The 21,931-nt window shown below is 62.1% G+C and overlaps 1 protein-coding gene across 3 annotated transcripts in view; it reads right to left on the bottom strand.

The window, feature by feature from the left end:
• Positions 1 to 2,988: 2,988 nt before the first annotated feature.
• The window catches only part of LRP1 (LDL receptor related protein 1), a 79,344-nt gene continuing 60,401 nt past the window's right edge, over positions 2,989 to 21,931 (bottom strand). For 2 of the 3 annotated variants that reach the window (XM_027106736.1, XM_027106735.1), the window contains 42 exons: positions 21,659 to 21,772; positions 21,205 to 21,354; positions 21,005 to 21,127; positions 20,553 to 20,669; positions 20,262 to 20,390; positions 19,900 to 20,022; positions 19,680 to 19,820; positions 19,394 to 19,584; positions 18,372 to 18,555; positions 18,150 to 18,235; positions 17,857 to 17,976; positions 17,242 to 17,429; positions 16,900 to 17,105; positions 16,164 to 16,352; positions 15,421 to 15,569; positions 14,910 to 15,003; positions 14,680 to 14,796; positions 14,334 to 14,453; positions 13,846 to 13,968; positions 13,564 to 13,689; positions 13,077 to 13,193; positions 12,279 to 12,385; positions 12,043 to 12,175; positions 11,304 to 11,423; positions 11,014 to 11,136; positions 10,537 to 10,677; positions 10,320 to 10,454; positions 10,122 to 10,241; positions 8,842 to 9,110; positions 8,191 to 8,369; positions 7,585 to 7,691; positions 7,221 to 7,337; positions 6,582 to 6,758; positions 6,297 to 6,437; positions 6,003 to 6,176; positions 5,596 to 5,757; positions 5,012 to 5,186; positions 4,787 to 4,888; positions 4,569 to 4,633; positions 4,375 to 4,465; positions 4,131 to 4,275; positions 2,989 to 3,965 (listed from right to left, as the gene is read on the bottom strand). In XM_027106736.1, coding sequence (XP_026962537.1) covers positions 3,825 to 3,965; positions 4,131 to 4,275; positions 4,375 to 4,465; positions 4,569 to 4,633; positions 4,787 to 4,888; positions 5,012 to 5,186; positions 5,596 to 5,757; positions 6,003 to 6,176; positions 6,297 to 6,437; positions 6,582 to 6,758; positions 7,221 to 7,337; positions 7,585 to 7,691; positions 8,191 to 8,369; positions 8,842 to 9,110; positions 10,122 to 10,241; positions 10,320 to 10,454; positions 10,537 to 10,677; positions 11,014 to 11,136; positions 11,304 to 11,423; positions 12,043 to 12,175; positions 12,279 to 12,385; positions 13,077 to 13,193; positions 13,564 to 13,689; positions 13,846 to 13,968; positions 14,334 to 14,453; positions 14,680 to 14,796; positions 14,910 to 15,003; positions 15,421 to 15,569; positions 16,164 to 16,352; positions 16,900 to 17,105; positions 17,242 to 17,429; positions 17,857 to 17,976; positions 18,150 to 18,235; positions 18,372 to 18,555; positions 19,394 to 19,584; positions 19,680 to 19,820; positions 19,900 to 20,022; positions 20,262 to 20,390; positions 20,553 to 20,669; positions 21,005 to 21,127; positions 21,205 to 21,354; positions 21,659 to 21,772 — 5,831 coding nt within the window. In that variant the 3' untranslated portion in view covers positions 2,989 to 3,824. Of the gene's footprint in view, positions 3,966 to 4,130; positions 4,276 to 4,374; positions 4,466 to 4,568; positions 4,634 to 4,786; positions 4,889 to 5,011; positions 5,187 to 5,595; positions 5,758 to 6,002; positions 6,177 to 6,296; positions 6,438 to 6,581; positions 6,759 to 7,220; positions 7,338 to 7,584; positions 7,692 to 8,190; positions 8,370 to 8,841; positions 9,111 to 10,121; positions 10,242 to 10,319; positions 10,455 to 10,536; positions 10,678 to 11,013; positions 11,137 to 11,303; positions 11,424 to 12,042; positions 12,176 to 12,278; positions 12,386 to 13,076; positions 13,194 to 13,563; positions 13,690 to 13,845; positions 13,969 to 14,333; positions 14,454 to 14,679; positions 14,797 to 14,909; positions 15,004 to 15,420; positions 15,570 to 16,163; positions 16,353 to 16,899; positions 17,106 to 17,241; positions 17,430 to 17,856; positions 17,977 to 18,149; positions 18,236 to 18,371; positions 18,556 to 19,393; positions 19,585 to 19,679; positions 19,821 to 19,899; positions 20,023 to 20,261; positions 20,391 to 20,552; positions 20,670 to 21,004; positions 21,128 to 21,204; positions 21,355 to 21,658; positions 21,773 to 21,931 lie in introns of those variants that run through there. The other variant, XM_027106737.1, reaches the window with a different exon arrangement.

Raw genomic sequence — 21,931 nt, 5'->3', positions numbered from 1 at the left:
GAGATGAGAATCATTGATCACGGAAGGAAACCCCATCAAGTCTTTCAATAGGGCTGACAAACGACGCCCGCCGCCCCCCCCCCCACAGCCCCCGCCTTCAAGGCACCTCTGCGGTCTCAAGACCCCTCCGCTAGATCCGCCGTTCACCTTTGCCCCTCGCCCCCCGCCGCCGACCCCTCCACACGTCCCAGAGCATCCCCGCGTGGGGGGTTGGGCAGGAGCCGCGCCGCCTGTCCGGCCTCTTGGTGCAGCCTCCATCCCTTTTCTCCCAGTGTCCCATCTTTCACCGTCAGCTCCTCTAGATCCTTCTCCCCTTCCGCCTCTGTCTCTGTCCTTGTCTCTGTCTCCAGCCTGGCCCTGTCTCTGTCCCTATCCTCTTGGCTGTTTCTTCATCCCTCCCTCCTCCCACTGGTCTCTCTCGCTCTCTCTCCTGCCCAAGGAGTCTTCACCTGTCAGCTGTTGCTATGCGCTGAGGCTGTGGCTGAGATTGTGGTATGACCGACACCTTGACAGCGAGAGATAGGGACAAGCAAAGACAGACAGAGAGACAGACACATACCCGGAGACACCAGCACATGCCCCCAGGCATGCACACAGGTACATCACAGGGGCAGGCCACACTGTAGAGGTGAACATACAGGCAGAGAGAAACACATTCACACAGAGAGCAGCACACACACACAGACAGGTACACACCTCGAGGCACTGATCCACACAGATGGACACACTCGGTTTACACACACACAGAAGCACACACAGAGAGAGAGACAAATGCACACTTTCACCAAGAGACAAGCATACCCAGCCAGGTACTCAGAGCCGACGACCGACCCCACCTTCCTTGCCTTGGCGAGAGGCAAACATCCACATACGTAGATGGACACACACTCAGGTGTACGCCGGCACTGGCAGTCCGAAAGACAAGCCCAGGAACACACAAAGACAGATATAGGGATGTGACAGACACAAAACAAGGATTAGGAATGCTGAGAAGATGAGGCAGACACAGAGACACCCAGACAGACAGACAGAAGCCAGGAGGCAGGAACCTGGGTGCAGGCGGGCCAGAGAGGGAGGCGGGAAGGGGTAGAAGGCCCAAGTCCAAGAGGCTCCATCCAGAATCCTGCACCTGGCCAAGCACAGGGGCTGCTGAAATGGTAGTGGGCAGTGGGGGAAGTAGGCACACTCAGGCTCAGGGCACCCAGGACAGAAGCTCTTCACTAGAGTCCTGGTTTTCTGGAGTCCTACCCACCCCATCTCTCCTCCTTTTCCTAGTCTCAGGTCACTGCTTTCTGTCTCCAGCTACACACACACACACACACACACACACACACACACACACACACACACACCACTCCCTGTCTCCATCTCTGTGTCTCTGTCTCTCATTCCGTCTGTATCAGCCTCTGCCTCTGCCCCTGTCTCTTCTCCATCTCTGTCTTAGGTCTCTCTGCCATCCTTGGCAGGTGAGGAGTTTTTGAGGACTGCCTCCTGGTAGACCCTCTCCTGGCCATCCTGGCGGGCAGAGGGAGGATGCTGACTGGAGGGGTGTGTGTTCCAAGCCGCAGCTGGGGGCCCCTCTCGTTCTGCCCAGGATCTTGAGGCGACAGGCAGAGAATCAGTGGCTCCCCGGGGGCGCCAGATGCGCGGCTGGCAGAAGGAGGGAGTGAGGGGGTGGGGCTGGTGGTGGTGGGTAGTAGGCAGGCGCTGGGGGAGGGAGAGGAGCCGGCTGGAGGAGGGTAGAGGGGGTGTGGCAGAATAGCCCAAGGGAAGGAAGTGAGAGGCTGGGCTGGGGTCCGCCTGGAGGTGCATAATTAGTGTACTGGGGAGGGGCTGTGCTGGGCTTAAGGATGAGCTGCGCTGCAGGAGTGCGTACGCCACCTGGTGGACAGATGAGGACACAAGCCTCCCTCTAAGCGATCAACAAGGACGCCCCCTTTCTCCAGCAGGATCGCTCTGCCCTGGGGCCCTAGGGAGCCCGGGAGGCAGTGGAGGATAGCAGAACTGGCTTGGAAGCTGAGGCTGGAGATGGCATCTCAGGCCTAAGAGGGAAGGGGAGGGCTCCTGTTTCTAGAGGTGCTTGGACCCATAGCTTCCTCAGGAAAGGAGGAATAGACTGAGAAGGTTAAACCAGGGAGGCAGGGGGAATGAAAGGCAGCGCTCCCCCCTTGGGCTTGGCAAGGGTCCTTCAGACGTTTAAAGCTGCCATCTCTGAGCATATTTGCTACTGTGCGGAGAGCGGAGCTCTAACCCTTTCTCAATCTTGGACCATGTAAAGCGGCGTGACCTTCTGCAAGAGGTTCCCTTCTCTGACCAGGGGCTGAAGTAGACCTGGTACCCCCTTTGGTTGTAGCAGTCCTTTCCTATCAACCCCTGGGATGTGAGATGTGTCTGTTGGTGGACCGTGGGGCCTGGAAAACTGGTCTTCCCAGCTTTAGCTTCCGGGGCCCTCCTCCTCCTGAATCCAGGGTTCTGACTCTTGGCATCTGATTAATTACCCTCCATGAAGTGTGAGATGTCGGTGCTTCAAGAGCAAACTTAGAGAGAGCTGTATGGGACCACCCTGAAGGATTAGAAAGCCGTTCAAAACCCCAGTGTGTTCATTTCTTATTGTGGGATTTCTCACTGTGGGAGATAATTTTGGGTAGGTGTGGCAGTGTTGTCCCATAAAAGTGACAATACAGAGAAACAGATCTTGGAGTTAGTGTCCTAGAGCCAGACAGAACACATGATCCAGAGAGGTGAAGTCACTGGTTCAAGTTCACACAGCCAGGAGAAGCAGGTCTTTCTGGTCAAGTCCAGTGCCACCCACTTCCCTGCCACAGCCCAATGAAGGCGGATGGAGCTCCAGAAGGGCACTGAAGACCCGATGCGCAAGCCTCCCTCCAGCACAGAGCATGGCTCCCTCTGGTGGCTGGAGCATGAAAGCACAGGCCAGCTCCCAGAGTCTCACACTCAGGTAGACACAAACGGCTTTTTTTCTTTTTCTTTTTTTTTTTTACAGTTTTATTTATAACAATATCTGTGTTATTTAGTTGTAAAGGAATTCAGCAAAAATTATTAAAACGTTCATATCCCCAAAACGGGGCTGCCCGCTTGCCCTTCCTTGGTGTGCCCCACTTCCTCCTCATCCCCAGGGGAGGGGAGCCTGGGGGAGTGTTTACCAAAGAAAGTCTCCAGCCCTGGGAGCCACAGTGGGGGCACTGGAGAGGGGGAGGGCCTGTCTGGTAGGGATACTGAGTGTGGCCATCTCAGAGGTGCCCCTAGAGTAGGGGCTGGGGCATGGGATGGCCTCCCCCAAGAAGAACTAAAAAACTCCATCCTTTCCTTCCTACCTCAGCCGGAGCCAAGTCTTCCAGACAAGGGCAGCAAAGGACTCACCCGCCCCAGAATCCCAGAGTCAACCCTCAGGGAGCTGGGAGGGGTGGGGGCGATGAGGGGGGAGAGCCTTGACGAAGTGTCTTGTACAGGGAGGGGGAGGCAGCACCACCAGCTCTCCCAGTGGGGCTGCGTTTTTGGTGGGAAGGTGGGAGGCAGGGCCCCCTTATACCGGTAAGTTGCAGGGGCCCCCTTCCTGCGCCCCCTCCCGGAAGGCAGCATTGGGCGGGGTGCTGAGGAGCAGGCAGGAAGGAGAACGGAAAGAGATAATACTGTGCCCGCTTGCTCGCTTGCTCACTCACATATAAAAAGTAATTCCTTCATTTTTACATTTATACATCCCAGCAGGGCTGGGGAGGGGTTGGCGGGGTAGGATGGGGGCTCCTTGAAGGACCTCTCTGGCAGGGGGCAGGAGGCTCTCTGCAGAAGTCCGATGGTGCAGGATCCTATGCCAAGGGGTCCCCTATCTCGTCCTCAGGGCCCCGGCCCAGGAGTTCTCGCTTCTCATCCGTGCTGGCCAAGGAGTGGCGGCTGCCATGACCACCCATATAGAGTGTGGCGTACACGGGGTTGGTGAAGTTGGTGGGCTGCAAGGCGACAGAGCGGTCAGGTGGGGCTCAGGGGCTGGGCTCTGTGGCCCGGGTACCCCACCCCCACCTCCATTCCATCATCCAGCCCAATACCCTTGGTCACCCCACCCACAGCCCTTTGTCCCTGTCCTGGAAGCCTCCTCCTCTGTCCTCCCAGCCCACCTTGTCAGGGTCCAGGGCGAAGTCGGCATCCAGTAGGCCCCCTACATCGTCAGGCTCCCCGCCTTCATACATCTTATACGTGGGGTTCCCAATCTCCACGTTCATGGCCCCGTTGGTCATCCGCTGATGCTGGAAGCCCTTAGCCCTGGGAGGAAGAAGGAGGTTGGGGGCAGGGATTCTAGGGGGATATGGCTCTAGGGTGGTAAAATCATGGCCACAATTTTCCAGACCCCCCATAACTCACCCTCGGACTCGCCGCTTGTACCAGAACACCACTCCTGCTACCAGAAGCAGCAGCAGCAGCAAGAGCAAAGGGATTAGGATGGAGGCCATATCTAGAGGGGAGGAGGTGGGAAGCTCAGTCTGAAAGGCCTGGGAGGCACAAAGCCCTCTGTCCCAGGTCCCGGCAGCCCTGCCTCCCCAAACGCTGCCACCTACGTCCAGGCTGCTCTTGGCCGACCACGTGCTCCTCACACCGGGGTCCCGCCATGTGGGGTGGGCACCTGCAGACGGGAGGGGCGGAGCTGAGGGGGCATGTCGTCCACAACCGTGGCTGACAGGGAAACTGGGAGGGACCGCAGGATTCTGCTGGTCCGGCTCAGACTTGGGGGAGGGAGGGATAATCTAGGCCTCAGTGAGGCACAGGCCCAACTCACTGGCACTCGGGCATCATTTTGCTGTTCATGGTGCAGGAACCGCCATTGCTGCAGTGGCCAACGCAGGTCAGACAGCTGGGGGCCACCCGGCCATCGGAGCAGCTGCAGGAAGGAGTGAGAGGCTGGGCAGGGCTGACGGAGGAGGGCGTCTGAGATGCTGGGGAAGGGGCGGGGCGGGGCTGGGAGGAGTGGGCCGCGGGTGGGACAGGGCGGGGCCCCACTCACTTGCAGGTGACATCCCCGCTCTGCTTGTTGACCACGCAGGCCCCGTCGAGACAGCGGCTACACTTGTTCACCTCACACCTGGGCCCCTCGAAGTAGGCGGTGCAGCGGCACTGCCGGGAGCCGTCAGCAGCCATCTGGCACGTGCCGAAGTTCTCACAGTAGCCAGAGCACTGCCCTGTGGTTTGGGGGATGGGAGAGGAGGTGCCTCGAATGCCACCCTCAGGAGGGTCCCCCAGAGGTTGTGGGGGGCAGCTGCCCGCCTGAGGGGTCCCCCAGGCCTTTTGGGTGCCTCCCGCCTACTCCTGAGCCCCTGGCTGCCCCCACGTCACAGGCTCCAGGATACGAAGATGTCCCGGAGCATCCTGACAGGGCACTGCTTTTGCTTGAATAATCCCGATGCCAGAGGGCTCACTACCTCGGTGGGGAGTGTGCTGACCCCTCCACAGGAGAGCACTGGCAACTTGGGCCTGGCTGGGCTGCAAACGGCCTCTCTCCAGAGAACTCGCACCTGTGATATCAACCTACGCTCTCAGACCCCCAGCTCCACCGTGCCCTGCCCCAGGGCCCAGGGACGGCTCACTCACGGTACTGGCAGCGGTCGCCCAGGAAGCCAGGCAGGCATCGGCACTGGGGCTGGTTGCCCTGGTTGACGGTGCAGGTGCTGTTGTTGGCACAGTACCCCGCACACACCTGCTGGGTGCATTTGGGGCCCGTGAAGCCTGTGGGGCACCGGCACGTGGGCATGCCTGGCGGGAGAGGATGTGTGAGCGGGGCTGTGGCCCACTGAGCCGCCCTGCCCTGTTGCAGGGGAACAGGGCTGGGAGGGCCTGGGCGGAGGGCAGACGGCAGAGGAAAGCAACACGGGGCTGGGGGCAGGGGTGAAGTAAGGCCGGGCAGGGGCTGGGGATTTGTCTGAGCGCAGGCGGCTTGCTGGAGGGGCTGGGGGCCCAGGGGCCGGGAGGAGTCCCGGCAGGAGAACTGAAGGCCATACCGGAAGGGGAGGCAGCACACGTGCCCCCGTTGCGACAGTGCTCCCAGCACTGGTCCAGCTCACACTTGTCGCCCGTGTAGCGGGGCTGGCAGCGGCACTTGGGCTGTCTCCGTGCATTGAGGAAGCAGCTGCCACCATTGAAGCACTGCAGGTTACAGGTTCCGGGCCGAGGAGCTGCAGGAAGGATCACGGCGGGGGGTGGAGAGCCGGGGGGGTGGTGAGGGGAATTCAGGGGCTGTAGGGAGGAGGGCTCTGGAGCACGGGACGGGGGACCGGAGAGGGGCGTGAGCATACCGTCCGGCGGGGGCGTTGGCGAGGGCACGGCCACACAGGTGCCATTGTCTAGTCTCTTCCCGTTGGGACAGGTGCAGACAGGCCCACTGGGGCTCAGCAGGCAGAGCCACTCGCACTTCTTGCGGTCACAAGGGTTGGTCACTGCAGGTGAGGGCAGGGGTGGGAGGATGCTGAGCCCTGTGGACCCAGAACCTCCCCTGCCCACCAGGACCTGAGGCTGCAGCTTGGAGACTCGGCACCCCCTGGCCTTCCCTGCCCCAGCCTGGGCTCTCCGTCTCCACTCACCTTCAGGCTGCTTGTGCTGGTGGTACAGGACCACATCCGAGGCGTGGCTCAGGCCCCCCGTCAGGTTGATCAACGGGCTATGTCCAAACTTATGGATCTTGAAGACACGATTATTGATGTAGGTAACGCCATAGATGTAATCCTCAAAGACATCGATGCTGAAGGGGTGACTGAGGCCTGCGGGGGGGTCAGAGGGGACTCAGGCCCTGGTCACACTCTCCAGGACAGTGGGCGCCAAGGCTCCCAGGTACCTCTAACTCAAACATCCCAAAGCAAACTCTCCTCAACCTGTTCCTCCTGCTGTGGCCACTACTGGCAAAAGGTCCCATCAGCCCTAGACGTCTGGGGTCAGGGTCAACTTCTGCTCCCTCTTCTCACATTGGCTGAGTTCCTATTATTACCCATATTGCCTCCACGCAGCTCAATACTCTTTGGTAGAATGAATGAATGGAAAAGTGGCCCAGAGGGTCAGGGTGAGCCTCAGGCCTGCAGGACTGGTGCAGGGGGTGTCTGGTTGGGAGGGGCCTGAAACGCACTGCAAGATTGTTGAGGGCCAGGCTGAGGAGGACGGTAGGTGCTAGGTGAGGCCTTGGGCTCAGAGGGGAGGACAAGGGCCCGAGGCTGCTGGTGGACTCTGACCTCGTTTGCTGTCAGCAGCCACGATGGGGTCAGTGCCATTGAGCCGGATGCTGCCGATGACTGAGAGCTTGGCATCCGCCCAGTACAGACGTTCATTGTGGTAATCCACGGCCAGGCCTGGGGGAGCAGAGAGCACTGTGAGGGCCCAGCCCCCCTGCCCCAGGCTGGGGGAGCAAGCAGGACTGTCTCCATGTTTGGGACAGTTCCACCCTGTTCCCATGATCACTCCCAATCACCTCTTCTGGGAAAAGCCTCCACAACCCATCTGTCCCATCCCAGTCCAAGCCTCTTCCCCTAACTTTTGTGTGGCCCCAGGCTCAGTGAGCCTACCCCTCCCACATCCCCTGCCCACTTCTGCACGGACCTGTGGGCCACTGGATGTTGTCCTGTACCAGTGTCTCCCGAAGGGTCCCATCCATGGCTGCTGTTTCAATCTTGGGGTGGTTCCCCCAGTCTGACCAGTACATGGTGCTGGGGAGGGAGAAGGAGTGAGTGTGGCTAGGACCTGGGCTCCCACAGGAGGCCACTCAAGGTGGGCACAGGGCACAGAGACTGCTGGGTACACAGAGAGGAGGGTGTTCTTGTCCACCTCCTCCAGAGAGAAGTGGGGGGAGTCAACTTCCTGACCAGGTTAAAGATCTTTTACTCTAAAACCACACTGTGCTGCTCCAGAGTCGTCTAAGTAGGCAGAGCTGCCCCCTGGAGCAGAGGAGAAGCCCAGAAGCTGGCTGCCCGTGACAGCCAGCCAAGTGGAGGTCAGGCCCCACCTGAGCAGGCCAGCAGGACCCCAGGCAGCGTCAGGAAGGGCCAGGGCTGGGCGCAGCCTGGAAGACCCAGGGGCCTGCGGAGGACTCTGACCTCAGGCTGGTCTGGGAGAAGAAGGACAAGCCGGGGGACGCTGGGCACCCACCTCCAACCCAGGGGCTTCCTAGCCCCAGCCCAGATGCCTCCCCCCAGGACCCCTGCCCACCCCCTCAGCGGGTCCACCACGATGGCGTGGGGCTCGTCAATCATGCCGGAGATGAGCGTCTTGCGGTTCTCGCCCTTCATCTGCGCCACTTCAATCACATCTCGGCCCGAGTCGGTCCAATACACGTTCCCGGCAACCCAGTCAATGGCGATGCCCCTTGGCATCTTGAGCCCTGAAATCTGGATGAGGGGGTTACAGTTTCAGAGGCTTCCACCTTTTGTCTTCCTGCCCATTGTCCAGCCCCCCGACACCCGGTCAGCTTGTCCCTGCTAGATATCGCGACCCTGATTTATTGAGGAACAGAGTAAAGCCAAAAGGGACGAAATAGGTTAGTAAGATGGAATAGGTTAGCTAGTGGGCTGCCTGTGACGATCAGGAACTGAACGTGGCTCTGATGCTGCTGGCCAGGTGCCCCCTGTGCCCTGTAGCCTCGGGCTGCCACGCGGCAGAAACACCTACTGACAATGGTGCTGCCCTGTCTACCTGCTGTCCGCGCCTCATGACGTAATCCGGAGTCTGCCCTGCATGCCAGTCTCACCCTTTGGCCCTTCCTCTGTCCTCTGCAAACTCTGCTCTGAACAGTCTGCTTTTTGGAGTCTTCCCACCCAGCCCGTGCCTCCATGTAGGTCCCACCCCAGGCTGGGTGCTCACATTAAGGTGGGTGACACCCCGGTCAATCTGTCGCCGGTGGCGGTTGGAAGTGGTGGGAGGCGCAGCAGGTGGCAGGCTGCGGTAGGAGATGGTGCCCGTGTGCCAATTGGTCCAGTAGACGCGGCCAGCCTTGACATGGACATCCATGGCATCGATGCGGACACTCTCGTCACCCTGGAAGGCCTGCTCGTAAGCCGAATGGGGGTGACTGGGGAACAGGCTTCGGATCTCGTTGTCATCAGCGATGTACAGGACCTGATACTCAGAGCCTGGAGGGACAAGAGACCAGATGTTGGTGGGGGTGAAAGGTGGGGCTGGGGGCTGTTGGGCCCGGTGCTGGCAGGAACCGCCGCAACATGCTCCCCACCCAGCCCAGCGCCTTTCACACTAACAATGTCTCTTCTCCTAATCAAACCATCTGACCCAGTCAGAAGCCTCTGTCATCCTGCCCCAGAGCCAGGCTTGAGGACTCCAGCCTCAGCCCCTGGAACTCCCCTCCCCTCCCCTCCCCTCCTCTCCTCTCCTGAGGTGATCTAGTGTGACCTGCTGACCCTCCTCCTCCAGCCTCATGGACTTCTGCCTCCTCGTGGCCTCTGCTAGCATCACCACGGTCCCTGCTCCACACTGATATCTGCTTGCGGGTGCACACACATGTGGGGGTGTGTGAGCATGGCCACGGAGGGGGGCAGGTGTGCATGGGCATCTGCGTGCACTTGGGCACGCGTGGTGGGGTTGTGTGTGCACAGTGTGTGTGTGTGCCTGGGTGTGCATACATGGATGTGGGGTGTGTTTGTATACAGGCGTGAGGAAGGTGCAGGTGTGTGTCAAAGCATATGTGGGTGTAGAACTTACATGTTCTCACCAAAAAAAAAAAAAAGTAAATACGTGAACTGATAGATGTGTTAACTCGATGCAGGGGGAATCCTTTCACAAGGCGTATGTACATCAAATCATCACCTTGCACACATTAAATATCTTACAATTTTGTCAATTATACCTCAATAAACATGAAAAAAGCATAATGGGAATATGCAAGTGGGGTACACTTGGCTCTGTAGGTGTGGTGATGCTGCCTGCGTGCTCTGCCCCCAAACTTCCGCAGCCCCAGGACCTCGGGCCCCTGCATGGCTGCCAGAACGGAGTGCAGAAAGCTGTACTGAGGGTCTGGAATGTCAAGCTTGGGCAAGGGTGCTTGGAGGGAAACACGGCGTTCCAGGTCCCGTTTCTTATCCTGGCATTGTAAGCCCCGCCCCCTCTCTCCGCCCTCTCCCAGCTCCCACCTTCCGCCTTGCAGGTGTTGTGCGTCTTCATGAAGTTGCGCGCGCAGCTGCACAGGTGGCCGCCCTTGGTGTTGTTGCAGAGCTGTGAGCAGGTGCCGAAGCGCAGGCATTCGTTGATGTCTGGGGGTTACACAGGAGGGTCATGGAAAGTCTTGCGTCTGGGGCTTCTGCCCTCCCCGCTGGGCCCCACCTTCCTACCCTGGCATCCAGGCTGGCCTGGCACCGTGTGGAAGCCAGAGCGGCAGGCACAGTACGCGGCTTTCTCGGTGCGCACGCAGCGTGCCTCATCCCCGCAGATGCTGGCGTTGGCGGCGCAGCTGGTCAGCTTGGGGTCTGCAAAGACAGAGAGTCTAGGCCTGGGCTTCGGCTCTCAGCCCCTCCCGGCCAAACCCCGCCCCAGCACGCCGGGTCTCACCGATGCTGCAGCCCTCCTCGTCAGAGCCGTCCCCGCAGTCATCGAACATGTTGCAGCGCAGCGAGGAGGAGAGGCAGTGCTGGTTCCGGCACAGAAACTCCTTCTTGTCTTTGCAGTGGGGGGTCTGGGCTGTGGGCGGCTCTGGGGGAGGGCGGGGCTTGAGGTCCTGGGTATTTACCACCCTGCCCCCTCTTCCCACTGGAACCCCCAGTCAGTCACGGGTAGAGGGGGTCCCAAGCCTGGCTGTCAAGCTTCAGGGGAAGCTGGTTAAACATCCAGATTCTCAGTCTCCACCTCAACACCTTCCTCAGGGGCTTCTTTCCCAACAAGACAGGGCCTCCAGGCTCCCGGCAGTGGATCCTCCCCTCTCCCGGTGAATCGGCTCAACAGATGATGAGCCCACCTGGCCCAGCCCCACTGCCTGCAGCACCCCCACTCTAGGCGGCCCAGGCTCCCCCTTACTGGCTCCCTGCTCACCACAGTCCTCCTCATCAGTCCCATCCCCGCAGTTGTCCGTGCCGTCGCACTGGCGCCCGATCCACAGGCAGACGCGGTCGTTCTTGCAACGGAAGGGCCGGTTTGGAGGGCACACGAACCTGGCTGCAGCAGCGAGAGGAGACAAGTCAGAATCAGCCTGGGAGGGGGGGCGGGGGCGGGCCGAGGCCCACCAGGGTGCGTCAGAACCCCGCCCACGCCCCGACAGAAGCCCCGCCCCCGCCTGGGAGCCCCGCCCCGGCCGAAGCCGCGCCCCCACCCAGGAGCCTCACCGCACTCCTCTGGGTTCTCGTCTGAGTTGTCTCCGCAGTCGTCCTCGCCGTCGCACTTCCACGCTAGCGGCTTGCACAGGGTGTTGTTGCACTGGAACTCGTCCAGGGGACAGGTCCGCACTGGGCGTCAGGGGGAGCAAAGAGTAAAGAATGAGCCCTGAGCCCCAGGCTGCTGGCGGCCGGGTCTTGCCCAGACCCCTCCCTCCAGGGGCAGAGACCTAGAGGGAACACGGGGAAAGCGGTGGTACCACCAGATCGAACCCGAGTTTCCTAATTTTCTACCAGCCGGGTAAGCTGGGCAGCACTGCCTCCTCTGGTATTTAGGGGAGAAGAGGCATTTTTGGGGAAGTGTCCAGAGTAGTCCAGAGAGCCCTCTTTCTCTGGTGGTGTGGCAGGGCTCCGGGGCCTACTGTAGTTCAATGGCAGGTACACTCAGCTGGGAGTCAGGAGACCTAGGTTCCAATCCCTGTCCTTAGCCCACCAGCGCAGAGCTAGGATATCTGCCCTCACTGCTCCAAGCGCCAACCTTCTCTCACCCGGCCCGCCCACTGCCCCAGGAAAGGAAAGTGAGCAGGGACTTTACTTCTCAGGGCAGCTGACTGCTGTGTTGGAACTTGTGGGATGGGGCCTGGGTGGACACAGCCCACAGGTTTCTGCTGGATTTCAACCCAACTGGCTCCTGATTAAGTGCTATTGCGGGGTGGCGGGAGGGCTGGGGAGCCGAGCTGGAGGGGCTCACCGCCAGTGCCGCAGGCTTCCTCGTCACTGCCGTCCATGCAGTCAGCATCTGCATCACAGCGCCAGCGCAGGGGGATGCAGTGACCACTCTTGCACTGGAACTGGTCCATGTCACAGCGGGGGGTACAGTCTTTCTGTGGGCGCAGGAGCAGCATCCTGGTCAGACCTGGGCACCCCTGCAGGCCTGCCCTGACTCTTCTAAGGCCATCCCTCCCTCCTTCTGGTCTCCCTGCCCACCTCGTCTGAGCCATCTGCACAGTCATGATCCCCATCACATTTCCAGCGCCCAGCGATGCATCGGCCATTGGCACAGGAGAACTCACTCTCAGAGCAGGGCCGAGGGGCTGGGAAGGACAGGGGAGAGACAGGCCCCAGAAGGGTGGGCATACGGACTCAGCCCTCGAGAGCATCTCCAGCCCTTGCAGAGCAATATCACCCATCCCTGAGTCCCTGAAGGCCACAGTTGACTGGCATAATGACCAAGATGCTCAACTAATCCTGGGCAAGCCAACTGGCTGCCCTCATAGGACCGGTCAGGCCCAGAGGGCACTCACATTTACCCGTCTGGGGCAGACACACGAGAGAGGGCACGGGTCCCCGGCCCTGCCCTCAGGACAGACTGTGTGTGGGGAGGGCAAGGGAGGGGCAAGACCACTAAGACAAGCACCAGGGTTTAGGGAGAGGCCAGTAAAGGAGGATGGGCTGGCACAGCACAGGGACAGGTGGGCTCTGGGGCAGCAGCAGGGGGATGTGGTAGGAGCACGGGCACATCAGAGACACCTACCTCTGCAACCCCAAGAGGACAGTGTGAAAATGGAGAGAAACATGAGATGAGGTGAAATGGCACAAACTCAAATACACAACATGGAGCGGGGTGGGGTGGGGTGAGGCGGGAGGGAACTCCTGACCCCCAGCCCTGGGAAGCAGCCACCTGCTCTCGTGCAGCCTGGTGGCGGTGGGGCAGGGGTACTGAGCGGGGAGGTCTCCTGGGGGAGGACACCTGCTGGGCCGGGGGGGACGGGGTAGGGGACATACTGCAGCTCTCCTCATCGGAGTTGTCGCCACAGTCGTTGTCGTAATCGCACTGCCAGCGGCCCGGCACACAACGGTTGTTCTTGCAGCGGAACTGGTAGGGCTCACAGGTACGCTCGTCTAGAAGAGGCAAGATTGAGGGGCAGTCAGGGTAGAGCGGGGGGCAGACGTCAGGGCGCCGGAAGGTGTGGTCAGGATGGCCAGGAGCGGGAGAGTGGGCATTCCAGCCTGACAAAAAGGTCAGCAGTGGGAGTCCAGGCTGCGTTCTGAGATGTGGAGTCTATGGGGACTTCTGGGGCAGGAGGGACACGAAAGGATGGAGCTGCTCTGGGGAGGGGATCGACAGATCCCATAGGGTGGCCAGGTGTGTGCCGATGAGGTGCTGGCAGGAGTAGGGACGGGAATTAGACAGGAGTGGGACCCAGGCGGCAGGCAGCCCCAGCCCTCCCCGTCAGGTGCCTTTTCCTGGAGCAGGGCTGGGGAAGCTCACCACACTCTTCTTTGGGCTCATCCGAGCCGTCCCCGCAGTCGTCCTCTCCATCACACTTCCAGCGCGCCGGGATACAGCGGCCCGAGTCCTTGCAGCGGAATTCGTCCACTCCACAGGTCATCTGGGCTGCAAGGGGGTGGCCCAGCGATGAGGGGGAGGCTCCTTTCAGGAATGCACTGGGAGGGTGCGGTCTGGGTGGGAGCGGCCACCTAGGGGGGTCACCCGTGGGGGTGGTGGGAGCAGCAGACACTGTGGAGGGAGGGTGGGCTCCAGGAGACTCACTGCAGTTGGCGGGCTCGTCACTGCCGTCCACACAGTCGTTGTCCCGGTCACAGACCCAGACGCGGGGGATGCAGCGCTTGGTGATGGAGCACTGGAACTGGTTGGGGGCACAGGTCACCTCGGCTGCGGGGTTGGGGAGAGAATGAGGACCTGCCCATTCCACCTCCCCCGCACAGTTCAAGATCCCCATTTTCTCCCTCTCCCAAGCCCTGGCCTTGTCCTGGTCCTGCCAGCAATTTCTTGGGAGGAAGGAAAATCATCTTCAACTTTGGTGATTTTGTCTTCTGGATCCGCACATCTCTACGACGTGCATGATGATTTTACAAGCAAACCAAGTCACACCCCATATAATTTATGTTGCTCATCTAGTAACATTACTTGAGAGCAGCACGACCCCTAGAAGAAGCAGGGGCTAGATTTCAATGTGAATCGCGTTTCCGTGCCCGTTTTCCACCACCCCCCTCCCTGCCACCACCCGGGGCACTCACGGCAGTCCCTCTCGTCCTCCCCGTCTCCGCAGTTGTCCTGCCCATTGCAGCGGAAGATGCCGGGAATACAGCGGTTGGTGTTGGTGCACTTGAACTGACTGGGCAAGCAGACGTGGATGTCTGTGGGGGTGGCAGGAGGGGAGGGTAACTAACGGTGGGTGCAGGATTCGGGAGGGGCGGGGGCCCACTCCCTCGGTGGGGGAGAGCGCAGGCCCAGGGCTGGAGAAGCAGGAGTCCAGCCTGGAGAGGTGGCCGCTGTGGGCTGGGCCTCCTTGCCCTGGGAGCACAGTTACCAAACCCCCAAATCCCGGGGAGGACAAGGCGGGGCGGGAGGGCGGCCCTTTACCGCAGTTGGCCTCGTCACTGTTGTCTTGGCAGTCGTTGTCCCCGTCACAGATGAAGGCAGGGTTCGTGCAGATGCCCGTCGAGCACTGGAACTGTCCTGGGCGGCACTTGAACTCGGCTGCCGGGAGGGGAGGCTCAGCGTCAGCAGGGCCGGGGGGCGGGCCACTCGGGGCCTCGGGAGTCGGGCGGCCCTGACGCAGGACCCTCTTGCCACCCCACCCGGGCACTCACGACAGTCCGGGGGCTCGTCCGAGTGGTCCCCGCAGTCGTCCTCCGTGTCACACTTCCACCAGAAGGGGATGCACTTGTCGTTCTTGCACACAAACTGGAGGGCAGGTGGGGGCGAGAGGGGTTGGTGGGGGTCTGGGGACCTCGGGAGGCTTTCTTTCGAGGGGCCGGGATGTCTCAAAGAAGCAGGGGGGTCAGGTATCTTGGGGGGAGGTTGAGCTGGATGGGAGGTTGGGGTGTGGTGAGCGCAGGAAGGCCAGGCGAGGGGGCATCTGTGTGGAGGTCGGCGGGGGGAGTCAGGGTTAGGGGGTGGGGTGTTTGTGTGAGGTGACAGGTGTAAAAGTATTGCTGTGGGGAGACAAGAGGTAGGCAAGAAATGCGGGGGTGTTAGCGTGGGAAAACCAGATGTGTGAGGACAGTAGGGCGGGTGCTGGGGTCCCAGGAGGAGTGCAGGTAGTGGTGTGGGAGATCGGGGAACGAGGTATGGGGAGCGGGGTCCGGGGAAGAACCTCACCTGGCTGGCTGTGCAGTTGGACACACAGTTGCGCCCATCGCCGCCCAGGTAGAAGTTGGTGGGACAGGCACACTTGTGGCCGCCCCCGGGGGACAGCAGGCAAAGGTTGCTGCAGCCGCCATTGTTGACCTTGCAGGGGTGGTTGGGCACTGCCGGAGGAAACGTGGTTAGAGGGTGGCGGACTGGCCCAGTGTATGGACCACTGCTCCCTGGGCCGCCGGCCTCTGGCGGGGCGAGGGCAGTGCTCACTGGTAACACGTTTTCTGGTCTTCCAAAGGCTGCCTGGCCCATCTATCCCAGGCAGAGGTGGGATGGGTCCAGACCCTGCTCTTTCAGGAGGGAGCTGAAGCCAGAGATAGGAGAGGACTCTGCTGAGGTCCCAGGATCAGGCTGGACCCGAACCCCACACGTTGCCTCCCCTGTGCTCTCCCCCTCAGCTCTGGCCTGCCTGCCTTCGGGGTCTGGCCTTGGTGGTCTCCACCCAGACCTGCTCTACTGGACGGCCTCAGGGCCTCGCTGCTACAAGGTTCTCGGGCTGGACCCCAGCTGGGCTGTAGCTCCTGAGAGCCGGAACGTAGCCTGTCTACAGGCCTCCGAATCTCCTGGTGTCTGCAGGCGCTGCTTGGTCAGCGCTGGGGGAGGGGTGGCCTGGCAGCCCTGCTGAGACAGTGGGGCCCCGTCCCCTCTCAGGGGCCCCTCGTGCCTGGCTCAGCGGGGTCGGCTCTCGGTCCTCGGCCGCTTACCGTCAGGCTGGCGCAGGGCGTGGAAGACGTGCAGGTCCATGGGCCGGTGCAGTGTGCTGATGAGAAGCGTCTTGTTGGTGCCCGTGGTCTTGTGGGCTCTGTTGATGGACTTTGTCTCCCAGTCGGTCCAGTAGACGTAGTCCTCGAACAGGGTCAGGGCGAAGATGTGCGGTATGTCCTGGCTCAGCACTGAGGGCGGCAGGGGGCCGGGGGACAGGCCGGGCGGCCGGTCAGCACCGAGTAGTACTGGGCGCCTTCCCTACTGGGCCCTTAACCCCACAGCAGCCCTGTGAGGGGGGCACTAGCCCAGCTCCAGCCCCTGGCCGCACAGCTGGTAAGTGGCAGAGCTGAAACGCAACTCCTGGCCTGTCTGACAACAGGTTCCTGCCCAAATACACTCTACGGTTCCCTGGGAGGGAGTGGGGGCGTCCTGGGTACGCCAGCCCCAGCCCTTCTGCTCCCACCTTCCTCAGGGCCTGTCATCTGAAACTGTGCGTGGGAAGGTGCCGCTCTCTCTCCTTCCCGAGGGAGCTGGTGGTTTCCTCATGCCTGGGCGGATCCAGGGGGCATACCCTGGGGTGCTCTGAAGCCCCAGACCCCCGGTGGGTGGTGTCCTCAGACCATGCCCTCTGGCTTTTAAGCCTACTCTTGCCCCAAAGGCCTGATCCCCTGTAGCTTCAGAGCCCCCATCCCCACTAGGTCTGCTGTGCCTGGGCAGCCTCACTGGCACACTGACCAACGTGACGATTGGAGCCATCCAGGCTGGCAAACTCAATGTAGTCCTCACGGGCGTCGGCCCAGTAGATGCGCTCGGTGACGTAGTCCAGGGTCAGGCCGTTGGGCCACGTGATCTTGGTGTCCACGATGACACTGCGGCCAGACCCATCCATGCCGATCCGGCCGATCAGTGAGTGGTCCCCCCAGTCTGTCCAGTACAGGTACCTGTCAGGTGGGTGAGCAGTCAGCCCTGAGATATCCAGCAACCAGTCCCACCAGGAGCCTGCAGGGAGGCTGGGCCTGGACGCCCGAGTGTACCAGCTGCCTTCAGAGGCTCCCCCAACCCTCCTCACCCACGTACCCATTCTGCACGTCCACCACCAGAGCCCTGGGCTCACGGAGGCCAGAGCTGACCAACACCGTGCGATAGGCCCCGTTGAGCTTGGACACTTCGATGGTGTCCCGGCCTTTGTCACACCAGTATAGGTTGCCGCCGACCCAATCCACAGCCAGCCCGTCGGGATTGCTGAGGCCCGTCCTGTGCAGCACCTGCAGGCAGGGGCAGGGAGGAAGGGCCCTGGGTGAGTTGGGGCAGGACCCTCAGCCGCTCTAGGAGCACAGTGGATGGAAAAGGCCCAGCCCCGGGCATGGTGTCAGCCCAGGTTCGAGGATAGGGGTCTCTGGATGAGAGAGACCACAACCCAAGCCCCACAGGGCCTGGGAGCACAGGTTTAAGGGAGGTCAGACAGAAGGGGAACTTACAGCTAATTAGGGAAAGAGAGACAGGAATCTCCTAGACCTCGCTTGCTGGGCTTAGGGGAGAGAGGAGTAAGGACAGGCAGAGTCCTGCGGCGACTCAGTGTGGAGCGGGGAAAAGGAATAATTCAGTGGGGTGGGTGGGAAGAAGGGGAGATGGCCTTGAAGCAGAGAGGGCCCCCTGGGCGGGGGCACGGACTGACTCTGCGCCCGGCCTCACCTGGACGTTGCTCCCGTTAAGGTGCATCCTTCGGATCATGCTGCCCTGCGTTGTCACGTCTGTCCAGTAAATCATCTGCTCTCGGTAGTCAAAGTCCAAGGCGACAGCGTTGTTGAGGCCCTTGGTTTGGGGGGTGAGCAGAGGGGTGACCGAAGAGTCAGGACGTGGACGGCGGGAGAGGTCAGTGGGGGGATGGCCATGGGCCCGAGTGCGGAGAACGGGGGGCTGTACTGGGTGAGGGACGTAGCTGTGGGTCTGGGGAGGCAGCGGGGTGAGGAGGGCGGGTCTGGCACCTGCTTAAGCAGCGTGTAGTTGGAGCCATCCAGGTTGAGCTTACGCAGGTAGTACCGGTTGGCGAAGATCAGAAACGGCTCCTCGTCTGGAGGCAGAGGAGGGCGGCTCATTCTAGCACCCCCGTCCCCAGCCTGCCTTCAGCCCTGCCGTTCCAGCCCGCCCACCCCAGCCCCGGGCTGCCTGCCCGGGCCAACGGCACACCCTCCAAGCCCCCGTCTCACCAGTCACAGCTTTGCAGCTGTGGGGGTCGCCGCCGCGGGGGGCGTAGCCCTCCACGCACAGACACTTGTAGCTGCCGTGGGTGTTGATGCAGCGCTGGCTGCAGGGGAAGGTGGTGCTGCACTCGTCCACGTCAGCGCACGTCCGGCCGTCGTCCTTCAGGCGGAAGCCGGGGCGGCAGCGGCACTGTGGGCACAGGGAGCCTGGGGTGGGCACGGGCAGGGGTCTGGGCCGCCCCAGGAGCTGCAGGCCTCTCACCTCGAGACCGAGGGTCAGAAGCACCCTCCACCCTGGGTGGCTGGCTGTGCCTCACCAAGGGAAGCAGGCAGCACACCGGCACTGAGCTGGCCCACGCCAGCCGTCTGGCTCTCACCCCCACCCCACCCACTGGCGTGAGTCCCCAGTGACTGCCACGACTCTGCGTCCCGAGGCCGAGGCTCAGGCCTCCTCTCACGTGACCCGCGAGCCTCATCCGACAGCCCATCACCTCTTCCTCCAGCACCTTCTTCGCCTGGCTGCTCTCCGGCCCCCAAGGCTGCCCCTGTCCAGGCTCCGCTGCCGCTCCCCCCTCACCTCACTGCCCTCAGCGTGGCTGAGCACAGGGCTCCGGCCTCGGATCACCCTCGTGTTCGTCTACACTGGCCCGCTTCGGGATCTCATCCAGACTCATGACTTAAATGCCGTCTCTATGGTGACAGCTCCCAGCCTCTCTCTCTTGTCTGGCCTCCCCCTTGGACTGCAGGCCTGCGCATCTGGCACCTGTTTGACATCTGCGTGCCCCTCCTTCTCTCGTGCCCCTGACCTCATCTGCCAGCAAAGCCTGCTGGCTCTACCTCCCGAACAGATGCAGAACCAACTAAGCAGAGATGTCTGTTGTGCTCAATGCTGGGTCCCCAGTGCCTAGAACACTGCCTGGCAGAATAGGAGCTGAGTTAGCCCTCGTTGGACGGATGAACCGATGAATAAATGAATGAGGGATGGAGGAAGGAGTCCCAGCCAGGCTCCCACCCGGGGCACAGCGCACCTTGAAGCCGATCTTGAGGTCCTCGCAGTCCTGGCTGCAGCCGCTGAGCTTGCGGCTGAGGCACTCGTTGACGTGGCAGCCGCGCTCGTCCGAGCCATCGCCGCAGTCATCCTGCCCGTCGCAAAGCAGCGCCTCGGCCACGCAGCGCCCGCTGCTGCACAGGAATTGCGAGGAGGCGTTGCACTTGTGCTCTGGGGGGACGGAGGTGGCGGGTCAGCCGGGCCCTGGGCCGTCTGGGGGACGGGGCCGGGCCAAGCGTGGGGAGGGAGCCGGGCGCGGGGCCCACCTGGGCTGGTGCAGTGCGGGTTCTTGGGGGCCTCGTCGCTCTGGTCGTGGCAGTCGTTTTCACCATCGCACTCCCACTGGCGGGAGCTCAGGCAGCGCCCGTTGGCACAGCGGAACTCGCTGGGGCCGCAGGTCGGGTACTCTGCGGTGGGAGGGGGCAGGTGAGGCTGGCGGCCTGTGCGTGGAGGGCAGGGCCCCTCCCACCGCGGCCCCGGGCTCACCACACTCGGGGGACTCGTCCGAGCCATCGGCGCAGTCCCGGTCGTGGTCGCACATGAAGTGCTTGGGGATGCACTGGCGGTTCTGACACATGAACTCGCGGTCCTCACAGGTGCTGTTGTACACTGCGGACACAGGCGGACACGGCCCCTCAGCCCCCGCCCGCCCGGCTGCTGACTGTCTCCCCACAACCTTCCTGTGGTCTGAGTGGTAGAATGGGCAGAGCGCTGGACGGGGCGTCTGGACACCTGGGCTGTAGACAGGGCTCTGCCACTGACCGCCTGAGTGACCCCCGCGGAAACACTTCCTCCCCTGGACCTCGGTCTCCCCTCCTGCAAAGTGAGACCACGGCCCCACCACTCACAGCAGCCGGCTGTGACGCTCTCGTCAGCGCCGTCAGCACAGTCCTTGTCACCGTCACAGAGCCAGCGCTCGGGGACGCACACGTGGGTGCCCGGGCAGGAGAAGGAGCTGGGGCCGCACGTCTTGCCTTCTGTGGAGGGAACAGGGAGCCACTGAGAGACGCAAGAGTGGAAGGAGCAGGGCCAGGCAGCTGGGGTGACGTGCCCACTTCTGTGCTGTCCCTGGCGGGGTGCGTGGGGGGCCCTGCCCTTCCCGGGGCCACCTCCCCAGCCAGACCCCAGGCCCCTCTCACCACAGTGAGCGGCCTCGTCCGAGCCGTCCCCGCAGTCATCGCTGCCATCACACAGCCACTGCTTGGAGATGCAGCGATGGTTCTGGCACTCAAACTGGGCCTCTGAGCAGAACTTGTCTGGGGCAGTCGGAAGCCACAGTTAGATGGGGGAGAGAGGGCGGGTCACTCAGCTCGGCAGGTAGATGCCAGAGGATGGATGGGAGAGACATCCCCATGGCACCCTCTGTGGGGGGCTCAGCAGGGGCTGGAGAGACGGCCCCCATCTCAGAGCCTGAGGGTCTGGGTTGGGGGCACGGGGTGAAGCCCTGGGTGCCCTTCTCAAAGGAGGGCATTTCCTGCGAAGGAACCAAGAGGTGGGGCCTGGACAGGGTCTCAGTGGCTAAGGCGAAGCCCCAACCCCACAGGTCCTCTGGGTGCCTAGCTCAGGTGAGCGGGTGCTTGCGGTCACTCACTGCAGTGGGTCTCGTCCTCGCCATGTTCACAGTCGTCCTCCTTGTCACACGTCCAGCTCATGGGGATGCAGCGCCCACTAGGGCAGGCGAAGTAGTTCAGGGGGCACCTGGGGCGCTTCACACCTGGGGGCGAGGGAGGCATGAAGGCGCAGCCGCCTCGGGGGTCCGCTGCCCACCGCACACCTGCCCCCTGGTCGGACCTGGGCAGTCGCGCTCGTCACTGTAGTCCCCGCAGTCGTTCGCGCCATCGCACACCCAGCTGGGCGCGTAGCAGAGGGAGGTCCGCTCACAGGGCTGGAAGCGCACGCCCTTCACCCCCAGGCGGAAGTAGCTGCTGCAGTCGGTGGCGCCTGGCGAAGGCGAGGATGAGGGGTGACACCAGGTTCCCTCCAAACACCCTCCCTTAGAGCTGCTGGCCCGTACGGAGCCTTCAAGCGTTTTAGAAAGTTGAACCGTGTTGTTTGGTGGGGGGTGGGGGGTGGTGCTCTGCCCACACTTTCCACTCCCTGCCCCCTCCCTGAGTCTCAGGGAGCCCAGGCCTGGGGCAGACTGGGAGGGGACTGAGGCTGCCACGTGGGCCAGAGGGAAGGCAGAGGAGCCCGGACAGGAGGGCAGGGCACCCGAGGAGGCACCCAGGAAAGGGGCATCACTCACTGCAGTTCATCTCGTCCGAGGCATCCTCACAGTCCACAAACTGGTTGCAGCGACTGGAGTTCCCAATGCAGGTGCCATCCCGGCAGCGGAATTCGCCCACGCCGCAGGCCGTCTCTAGAAGAGCACCCACCCCGTGCCATCAGGCGGGGTCCTCCCTGGGGGGGCCAGGCAGGCCCAGGCCAGGGCTCCCGGCCCAAAGTGCCTGTCCAGCCCCATCATATAGTGCCCTGAACCAGACTCCTTGGGGCCTGGGGACCAAAGATCAGCAAGTGG

This window comes from Aethalodelphis obliquidens, unplaced genomic scaffold (genome assembly GCF_003676395.1).
Source record: "Aethalodelphis obliquidens isolate GAN/ISIS:26980383/991018 unplaced genomic scaffold, ASM367639v1 scaffold8, whole genome shotgun sequence".
NCBI classification, from domain to species: domain Eukaryota; kingdom Metazoa; phylum Chordata; class Mammalia; order Artiodactyla; family Delphinidae; genus Aethalodelphis; species Aethalodelphis obliquidens.
This window is presented reverse-complemented; position numbering and strand designations above follow the sequence as displayed.